The 10484-nt window shown below is 61.8% G+C and overlaps 1 protein-coding gene across 3 annotated transcripts in view; it reads right to left on the bottom strand.

Annotated features, from left to right (window-relative positions):
• Positions 1–666: 666 nt before the first annotated feature.
• The window catches only part of MAEA (macrophage erythroblast attacher, E3 ubiquitin ligase), a 31146-nt gene continuing 21328 nt past the window's right edge, over positions 667–10484 (bottom strand). Inside the window, exons 4-10 of one of the 3 annotated variants that reach the window (XM_082838788.1) lie at positions 10035–10157; positions 9185–9298; positions 6584–6660; positions 5532–5640; positions 2264–2397; positions 1771–1966; positions 667–1544 (exon numbers count right to left, since the gene is read on the bottom strand). In XM_082838788.1, coding sequence (XP_082694914.1) covers positions 1449–1544; positions 1771–1966; positions 2264–2397; positions 5532–5640; positions 6584–6660; positions 9185–9298; positions 10035–10157 — 849 coding nt within the window. In that variant the 3' untranslated portion in view covers positions 667–1448. The remainder of the gene's footprint in view (positions 1545–1770; positions 1967–2263; positions 2398–5531; positions 5641–6583; positions 6661–9184; positions 9299–10034; positions 10158–10484) is intronic. The other 2 variants (XM_082838789.1, XM_082838790.1) reach the window with 2 other exon arrangements.

Below are 10484 nucleotides of genomic sequence, written 5' to 3'. Positions count from 1 at the left end.
AGGCGCCGCAGAACCCAGCGCCGGCCCTAGCAGGAAACATCTGCAGGAACGACGGGGACAGAGATTCGCAGCACAGAGCACGCCTGGGGCCAGGTGCTGGGGACCTGGTGGAGCTGGTGGCCCTGCCCCGACCAAGCCGGAGTGGCCTCCAGCTGCTTCTGAGCCCCATTTGGCCACAGTGACAGAAGCTGTGTGAATTGAGAAGAGGAATTTGCCGAAGGGTACTGGGCAGCTTCTGGACTGCAGGGAGCCGAAGCAGCGGGCAGGGGAGGGCCCTCCACCGAGGCACGACCGGCTAGGCAGAGGGGCTCATGCGGTCGCCCGCATCCTAACCCTGAGCCCCCTTGCCGCGCCATCCCTGCCGAAGTTCAGCGGGGAGATCTGAGCAGCGGCCCCTCCTCCCAGCCTGGCACCTTCTCAGCAGGAGACACGCTCTGCTTCAGGTGCCTCAAATGACGCCAGAGGGACCCCCAGTTACCAGGTGCTGCTCGGGGGGCAGCGGTGAGGCTGAAGGGGCCCTGGGGCAGGACTCTGGGACGCAGCTCACGTGGGAGCAGCTCTCCGCCAACCCAGGCCCCACCCTGGACCAGCGGCCAGGTGGCAGACACCACCGGCGGGGTGGGATGTGCACGCGGAACAAGAAGTAGAAACCCTTTCATTCCCGTGTCTTACATTTACATTTTATTAGCTAATCAACATCAACATGCAAAAATAAGCGCTGAATACAAACCTCTACAATATGGTTTCGTGTAAACTACGATGGTTCATCTGATTTGGAAAGTCATCGGTGCTTACTTCAACTGAACTATTATTGGCTTCTGCAATGAATAGTGTTTAGAGCTAAAGTTACGGAGCCGTCGGCAAGGCCTCTGCAGACCCCGGTCCAGTGGATTTCCACGGATACATTCTCAGGCGGGAGATAAGGCGGCACGAGTGACATGACACCGAGCCTACACACATCCTAACACAGCCCCGCGGGCGCGGCTGCAGGCAGGCCGCGGTCCTGGAGGCCGGCCCCTCCCGCGGTGCTGGCGTTTTGGCAGCAGCTCTACAGAGAAGTGACAGGGTCCCTCGTGGCACCGAGTGGCCGCAGGGCAGTCTGGCATGGCCACCAACGCTCCCGGGCCACGGCCGAGGACTAGCCTGTCCCCCGGGGTTCCTCGTTAGCAAAAGGGAGGGAACTGTGAGAACACGGGGAGGGGATCAGTTCCTATGGTGAAAGGTTCTAGCCTCCCTCCGCGTGGTCAGTCTTTAAAGAAGTTTCTCTGAAAGGGGAAAGCGCTTCAGAAGCGTCGAAGAGCTGGCTTGTCGCAAAATCAAGTGCGAGCTTGTTAAACCTTACTTCTTCTCTTCCCAAGGGTGTTTGTCGCTGCTCACTGATCTTTGGTCGCAAGAAACAGAAAGGCAGGCAGGCAGGGGCCCGCAGCCGCCCGGGTGCGGCGACCCGCCTACATGATGTACACCTTCTCGGCCTGGGAGAAGTGGAAGACCTCTTTGGTTCTCGGGCAGACGACTTTATCATCCTGCCGGATAGACAGCAGGGACTGAAAAGAAAGACCAGGCGCATTAAGACGGGCCAATATGGTTTAAATCAACGTTTCTATGAGAAACCCACAGAACCAAGGTTCGGGAAATAAGTCACTGCATTTCGGAAAAGTTACTTCCGGCAGGTACCCCTGCCCTAGGCCTTCAGGGCCCAGCCCTGCGAGCCCCGCCCGCTCTCCCTACAGGCCTCGCCCCTCCCCCCCGCAGCCCAGGCCCCGCCCTCACGTTGTAGCCGTAGACGTAGCCGTTGGGCAGCATCATGGGCGGGTTGTTCTCGTTCATGACGTCCCCCGAGATCTTGCAGACCAGACGCGAGTTGGCGCAGTGCGCCATGGGCAGGGGCTGCGCCAGCTTGTTCAGGGAGCGGCTGCACACTGGGCAGTCGGGGCTCCGCGAGCTGCCGTCCTCCTTGTAGCACTGCCTGCGCGCGGGTTAAGGAGGGCGGGGGCCGGCCGAGGTTCTAGGGGGTCCCCCGGGCACCACGGGGGAGGCTGTTCCGAATGGCTCGATCCGTGGAGTTTGGGCAGGTTTCCACTGGGCACCCCCTCCCCCAGTCTCAACACCGTGGGGCTGGAGCCCAGTTAAGGCACGGGCCTGAAGCCGGGGGATGCAGCGCCCGTTTCAAGGTGGAGAACGAGGGCGCTAAGAAGCGGGGTCTTGGACCCCAGCCCCACACTAAGAGGGGCACACGGGGAGCCACTCCCAGCGCGAAGGATACGGTGTCTTTATGGCCGAGAGGCCGGCCTGCAGGGTGAGGGTGAACACGGAGTTGTTCCCCAGCTGGTGCAGCCGGTAGTTGTCGTACCGGAACTGCTGGATCAGCATCCGCCACCGGGCCGGGTCCAGCAGGTCCTGGAAGAAGCGGGGCAGAGTTGGGGTGACAACAGCAAACAAACGCGACTCTTCAGCCCTGCAGATGAAAGGTGACGGGAGGAAGAGTCACCCCACTAACACGCAGGCGGCCCGCGGCGAGCCCGCTGCTGACTCGCTTTCTGGGACACCGACTCGCTGGGCGGGGACTCGGCTGCCCTAGAGCACGTGTCCTGCGGCCTCGAGGCAAGTCAAGGACTTGGGGCTGCAAGGCCAGCTCAGCACGGAGCGAGCAAGAGCCTCTTGCTAAGAGCATTAAGGTCTGAAAGGAGAAGCCTTATTCCTGGAAACCACTTACTAGAAGAGAAGATTAAATCACGTCCATGCCTAAAACCACCCAGGTTTAGACTCAAGAAGAGAGCGCAGGGAGGGAGGGGGAGACACACACACAAAAGCACAGCCAGAGGTTCTGTGTGAGCTCCTCAAGAGTCCTGGCGTACGGTACACATCACACTCCAACGTTGAAGAAATGCTTTTAATATTTCTTCTATCCAAGTCCACGGAGAATGAGGTCCACACCCGGGGCTGGCACTGCCCAGTGCCGACTCCGAGGCCCTGCGCAGCCTCTGCTACAGCCGCCTCTCAAAACAAAACACTTCGGCCCGTTCCCGCCGTGAGCCGTCGGGACACGCCTGTGACTTCCCACCACGAGGGACGAGGGTTTCGCTCCCTTAACCAGGCTGCTCCAGCACGTTTCAGGAGTATCTGCCCCCCTGCTCCTGCTTCCAGGACACTCCGCTGTCCCAGCTCTGTTTCTGTGTTTCCTGCACCCTAGATCCCCCGCTTGCTCTGGGCTGAGGTTCTCCTGTGTCATCTTGGTCTTCTCTTTTGTGCTGCTCAGTCTGTCTGACCAGCCTTCATGGGTGGGAGGCTGTGTGGAGAGCTCTGCCCCGGGGAGAGGTGGCCTGCCCTGGCGGCTGTGGCTTCCGCCCTGGCCCGGAGCCCATTCTGAGGCTCGGCCCCTCCTGGCCACAAAGCCATGATGGCAGCACTCGCCTGGCTCTTTACAGCCCCTGCAAGGCCACATCGGGGAGGGAAGGGACACGCTCCGTGCCCTCCTGAGCTGGACATCTCGCCCCCAAGGTCAGGCCGGCCTTTCCTGCACTTCTAACAACTCTCCAGAGCAGGAAGACCAAATGCTGTGAGTTGAAACCTGAGTTTAGACCTGAAGACCTCTGTTACCTGCTGACTTATATTCCCAAACACTGCAGAAGGCGTGAGTTCAGTCCGGGCGACAAGCTTCCAGCCACCTCCCGAAGGCCTGCGCCACACGCTCTGGGCGGCAGGGGCCGGGTCTGCCAGGGGCCCCACAGAACTCGGCGGGGCAGGCGGGGCTGCAGGGCAAACACTCAGGGCCTTGGACAGAGACCAGCTTCAAGGCCTGGAGCACAGGGCTGGTTCACCACACAAAGAAGGGGTTTACCCTCTCCCTGCACACACTGAAATGCTGAGGCCCAAGGCGATGGCCAGGGAGGCCCTCTGGGAGGGAATGGGGTCACGAGGCTGGAGCCTCGTGAAAGGGATCAGTGCCCCTCTAAGAGCTCCCAGAGTGCTCCCGACCCTTCCGCCACGGGAGGACATAGCAGAAGTCTGCAACTCGGATGAGGGCCTCACCGGACCCCACTGGCACCTGATCTTGGACTTCTAGCCTCCAGAACCATCAGCAATACATTCTGCTGTTCAGAAGCCCCCATCTGTGGTGTGTTGTTGCAGATGCCAGAAGGGACTAAGACAGAAACCTGCTACCGGAAGTGGATGCTTTAGGAAACAAATACCTAAACACGGGGGTGTGGCTTTGGAACTGGGCAACGAGCAGCAGCTAGAAGCTTGAAGGTGATGCCGCACAAAATGGACCATTAAAAGGTGGGCCCAGGAGGAGGAGGGGAGAGCGGCAGGGAGCGCCCCAGGCTCCGCAGAGAAACCTAGGAGCTGTGGACTGTCAAGGCCACTGTGATGAGGCCTCAGATGGAAGAGGATCATGTTACTGGGAGCTGGAGGGAGGGCTCCTCGTTACGAGGTGTGCTGAGCCTGGCCGAACTGTGTTCGTGGACGGGGGAGCTGTGGGTGATGAGCTGTCTCTGAGCAAAGTGCTGAAGGTGCGGCTCGGCTTCTCCTGAGTGTTTATAACAAAAACCAAGAAGAGAGGAATGACTTCAAGATAGAATCGTTCATCAAGAGGAAGCACAACTTCAGGATTTGGGAAACCCTGTTCACACTGTAAACACTGAGACAGGCTGTTGAGGAGAGACCAGTGGTGGGCGGCACCCAGGACTCAATGGGCCACCCCAGAGAAAACAGCCAGTTTGAACCTCAGGGGAAGGAGAAGGGAAAGAATGAAGGGGGGCTGCCAAACTTCTTAGGTTTTACAGGACGGGACTTGTGGTGTTTTTCCAAGAGAAGGTTCAAAGGTCATTAGGGCGGCCCCCAGGTTTCAAAAGGACCACAGCTGTGGGGGTATGCCCCTGCCCAGACCCACATGGAACCTCAAGGTCAAGGAGGGCCACCCACGGGGGAGGGACCGAGCACAGATGTGCCCAGCGATCCTGGCGCGGGAAGAGAAAGCAGATCAGGATGCAAGCGAGGTCAGGAGAGACGCCGGCAGAGCCGTGCAGAGGCGCCGGCCTGCCCAGCCCCGGCCGGGCACTCCAGAGAGCGGCGCCCCGGGGAGGGGAGGGGCGGCCAGGCACTCGGGGCTGCGCTTTGCAGCTGATGTGCTTCGGGAGGTTTTCTGGTATAAGTTGCTTTTGGTTTTGCGGCATGCGGGCCTCTCACTGCCGTGGCCTCTCCCGTTGCGGAGCGCAGGCTCCGATGCGCAGGCTAGCGGCCATGGCCCACGGGCCCAGCCGCTCCGCGGCACGTGGGATCCTCCCGGACCGGGGCCCGAACCCGTGTCCCCTGCATCGGCAGGCGGACTCTCAACCACTGCGCCACCAGGGAAGCCCTGATATAAGTTTCTTTTACCAGCATAATGGGAACAAGACGGGAAATGTGACCCTGGGTCCCACGAACCAGGCCCAAGACGGGAAACGAACAAGTCGTGCGTGGGCCACGCTCGACTGTGGCAGTGACTACAGACCAGACCTTACGAGCGCCCGGGGCCCCCAGGCGCACCCTACCTTGTAGGGGGAGATGTGCGTGTCCGGCGGGAATGCCAGCATGCCCATGACCTGGCGGACCTCGTCCAGCTGGCTCCCTTCGGCCTGACTGAAGTGCTTTCTCGCGTGTCTGGAAAAGGACAGCGCGGCCTGTTGAAGTCTGCGCTCCCAGCGCCGGGAAGCTGAGCTCGGCTCCAAGGTAGCTGTGGGATCCTGGGCCCCGCCCCCACCCAGACACGTGGAAAGCCTCGGTACTCAGGCACCCTCTCCTCTAGGGAACGGGGACGGGCTGCGAGGCACCAAATACAGAATTCCACCTAGAGAACACTCAGAGGCAGTGCCTGAACGCAAACGGTACCTGCCCGAGCCCTTCCAGCTGACCCCGGGTGCCACGAACCGGGCCCAACGACATCCATGGCACCCGGATCCGACCCGCCCCGCCCCTCCTCCTGCACAGCCCCTGGGGCCCCAGAGAGGGTCCAGCCTCCCGCCTCTGCAGTGACCCCCAGAACAGCCTCACTCGCGTCCACCGATCAGACCCCGGGCGCTGAGCCCTGTCTGTGCAGGTGGAAACAGCAGGAGGGGGCGGGGACCCCTGCCGCCACGCCTGCACTCCAGCCTCCTTCCCTGAGGCTCCCCGTGGAGAGCAAAACTGGCCCCGCCCACCCTCTAACCACCACATCCTGGGCTGGGAGCCCCCCAGCCCGGCGCCCCATGCCTCCAGGAGACAGAGCTCAGGGCGCCAGGCTGAAGCTGCAGCAGCAGGAGGACCGACACAGCTGCCCAGGGCTCTCTTGCCCTGGGGACACTGTGCTCCCCGCTGCCCACAGCCTGACCTGGGACGGCCATTTGCTCCAGGGACCACGACGGGAAGAGTGCGGTGGAGGCCTGGCCCTGTCGGGGGCGCCCGTGGCCTCACCCCCGCTCAGCAATGGGAGAGAAGCAGGGCAGTGCGTCCCTGGGCAGGGCCCAGCCAGCCAGAGAAGACCTGCCAGACACCCGCCCTGCCTGCCCCAAACCAGACCGGGAGGGGACCCGAAACGCCCGCCCCGAGAGTCAGGAGGAAGGCCTACCTCACAGCATCCAGCCTCTTGTTCTGCCGGATGAGCTCAATGAACTCCTGGATCCTGAGGCTGAACTCCAGGCAGCTCTGAGGGTGAAGACAAGACAACGGGCAGCTTACACGGGGTCACCGGAGCCACGTGCCAGCTTGAGGCCACGCGCACAGCGACAGCCGCTCCGAGTCGCCAGGGTGGCAGGGCTGCCACTGAAACCGCGATCTCAATCCACAGTCGTGGCTTTCTGGGCCCGGCCCCTCCCAGCGGAGCCTCGGCCAAGCGTGCCCCCGAGTGCGTCCCTCGGGCCAGGCCGGGGAGGGCAGGGAGGGCCGGCAGGCGGTGCCGGGGGCGAGAAGCAGCGTGGGCCGTCGGCAGCGCAGAGGGCGGTGGGTAACCGCACAGACAAGCGGCCCAGTTCCTGTAAGTCAGCGAGCGTGCGCCCTCCTCTACCTCCAGCCTCGCCGGCCGGCAGCCCTCAGCCACACGGGGCACCTTCCACCGCCAGGCGGCTCCGGAGCCGGGCAGCGTTGAGGCCTGGGCACCCGGTGGGGGTGGGTGGGAGGGAGGGAGCGCTGGGCGTGGACCCTCAGGGTGGGGGCCGTGAGAACTCCGAGAGAATGCTCCAGGCAGAGGGATGAGCCAGTTCAGAGGCCCGGGGCCGGGGCGGGGGGGAGGGGGGGGGGGGCCTGGGGCACTTGGCCAGGACCAGGTGAAGGAGGCAGAGGTAGCGAGAGCCAGTCAGGGGCTGGTTCCTGGAAGGGGCAGGAGCCCCAGGATTTGCTGAGGGTGCGGGGGGGCTGGGGCTGCTGTGCCAGGAGGTGGCCGTCTCCCAAAGGCGTCACCTGGGAGGCGTAAGTCCCAAAGCTCCATGGGAGACTCTGCGGGCAGCTAATGGGGCCCCAACCAGGGGGGTGGCTTGTATGGGAGCCCAAACTAACTTTGAAATCTTGGCGATATCAATCCAATTGGGGCTAAAACCCCTGCGGTTGGGGGTAGAGGGCAAGCAGGCAAAGTGAACTTTCATGACCTAAGGTGAAAAACCTGGATTATTTTACAAGAGAAGTAATTTAGATGATCACATCTCGAACATGGTTTCCACCAGAGACAGAATACCTGGAATTAACAGAACAGGACGCAAACCTCACTGTCACTGCCACAGCGCCCAGGTCGCAAGATGGCGTGAACGGTGCTCTATGCCTGACGCTTCAACTCAGGTTCCAACCCCACGACTCCCCACCCAAGCCCCGGCGTGCACACTGCATTCTGGGGAAGCGCCTGGGCCGGACCCTGGGAGGACACCCTACACAAAGCCCCCAGCCCCGCCCCAGGAACACGGGGTGAGGCCGGGCTGACTTGACCACCAGACCGTGCTGCCCAGGGCGTCCGAGGCATGGCAGGGATGCAGAGAGCCACTTACCTGGTGCCCACACATCCACCCCACAGGTGCTCAGGGAAGGCGGTCTCCCAGCCCGAGCCCCACTCCCTGCCCTCTGCACGGGGGACTAAGCCCTGGGCAGCAGTCTGTCCTGACCCCCGACTGGCTGAGGAAGGGCGCAGGCTGCCTGGGCGGTGCCGCACAAACCAGTGAAGAGGACACGCCCCCTTCAGAGGCCAGACCAGCAGGGCCGAGACGGGGAGCATTGGGGAGAGGCCCCGCCTGCCTCCGGGGACCCGGTGACTGCTTCCGCTTGGGGCCGCCGGTGGATGTGCAGCCGAGGAGCGTCACAGGTAAACGCCGGGCCACAGCTTTACACAACTGACACGTGGAAATGTGTTGCGTTATTTACGGTGGCTCTTTGCTCTCCAGGTTAACCTTCAAACAGTCCGCTGAGAGGGAAGCAGGCGGCCACACTTCACGTGGACGGCTACGATCTGGGTGACGTCATGTGCTGCTGGCTGAACACGCCCCGTGCTGTCTGAGAAAGGCGTGGCGTTCTCCCACTTATGACCCCTTCCGAGTTTGCAGACACGCAGCACACACGCTGCTGCCTCTGTTAGCCTGACGTGTCCAGAGACCCAGGTCAACTCCGGAGACTTTCCTTGCTGCGCCTACCCTTGGATGTATTTCTCAACTGCGGGAAACGTGGGTCTCAGAGTTTCTTTTCTCGTCTAGAATCTCATCACTGCTCTGAGGGATCCCTGGCATCTGGCACGGGCACCCCTGACCCCCCGCCCCAGCTCCCTCCCCTCCCCGGCGGGCGAGTGTGATCTAGTGCAGGAGCTCACGTGTGCCCACACATGTACGAACTGTACAGTGCCTGCGCACTGACTTGTGTTCAGACGCTATCTTGTACTGAGCACGTTCCGGTGGCGTCAGGTTGTTCTCCAAGTGCGCTTCTGGACGACTACTTATGCTCCTTCAAGTTACACGGCGAGGTCACAGGAATGTACCATCCGTGGATTCGGCCCCTGCCAGCCCGCCCCTGGTAGCTGCAAGGCCCCCACTTTGACCCGGCCCACGTGTTGTGCCCTGGCCAAGCAGCAGTGTTCTCTGGGAGGGAACAGGGCTTGCAGAAACCGCCTTTCGCGACCGGAGGCCTATTTTCCTTCTGCCCTGGTCCCCACCGAGCGCACAGCCGTGGGGGTGGAGCAGGAGAGCGGGCGCGTGTTACATACCAATTCTGGCTTTCCTTTTATGGTTTCCATACCAAGATCCTCACTCTCTTTAGGGGAGCCACTGGCCACTCTACTTTTCCGTCCCGTCTTCGCGTCGTGCTCGCTTTGGCGGCCCTGAGTGGCAGAGAGTGTCACCCTTGGCTGGTGACTATGTGCACACGACAAGCTCAACGGGGCGGGGTTAGAGGCACTCAGTTTAGAACACAGAAGACAAAGTTTTTCTGACAGAGGCAGGAAAGGTTAATACAATCAAGCATTTCTGCAAGCCCTAAGGCAAATGACACCTTTCAGTAAGCATGTTTAAATTCTGCAATTTACGTTTAAGTGCCTATTTTTAAAGCTGCTTGTGGGTCTCAAGAAAGGCTGTATTGGAGAATATCCCAGCCTGGAACTCTGCACCCTGGCAGGCGGGTACCCGCTCCCACCGGCTTCCCCACGTGTGTGTGGGCCGACCCGGCGCCAACCCCCCCCGCCCCCCGCAGCGGCCACGCGCAGCGCAAGCCCGGTCAACACCTCGTGCTCAGAACTTCTGGCCAAACCATAATGCAGAGGGGGTGCACTTTTCTGGGATTTTACCTAAAACCCAAACGCCACCCCCAATAAAACCCCAAAACCCATACCAAACCCAATAATCCTCCACTATGAATCAGAACCCCAGAACTCTGAACCAACAGGTGAAAGCACTTCAGCTCTACTGCAGGTGGCGAAGCTGCCTCCCCACCCTGCAAGCTCTGCCCAGGCGCGCCCTGCCCCCTCCAAGAACCCTGTCAGGTGCAGCCCCGCCCCTCCAGGAGCCCCGCCAGGCGCAGCCCCGCCCCCAGGAGCCCCGCCCAGGCGCAGCCCCGCACACCTTCATCTTGCGCAGCCGGGACTTGTTGTCGTGGCACCAGGCCAGGCAGGTGGCTGTTTCTCGCCTCTCCAGGGACTCCTCCACCTCTTTGGCTGTCAGGAACATCTCGATGTTCACTAAGTCCTGCAGGGAAGGAAGTACTGGCTCAGAGCATGGGACCCCGGACCCGCCCAAGGCCGGCCCGACACACACCCGGTGCCCAGCAGTCTCATAGGAGCACCCCCGCCCCCTGCCGGGGCAGCCCCTCTGCAGGCCAGGTCTGCACAGCAGGCAGGCCTGCGCCCCAGTTAGATGCTGGCTCCCAGGCCCCCTGAGAGCCCAGGCCCTGCCAGAACCTGGGGCCCTGAAGGGCAGAGGTCTGCCCCCCTTCACCTCTCAGGGCAGCCGCGGAGACCCCAGCAGTTCCTACTCTCATTTTCTGTGTTTTGCTCTGCAGATTGATTTAAAGTT

Source organism: Leucopleurus acutus (assembly GCF_964270905.1).
Source record: "Leucopleurus acutus genome assembly, chromosome: 4".
NCBI lineage: Eukaryota > Metazoa > Chordata > Mammalia > Artiodactyla > Delphinidae > Leucopleurus > Leucopleurus acutus.
Note: the sequence above shows the minus strand (reverse complement) of the source record. Positions and strands in the feature narration are given on the sequence as shown.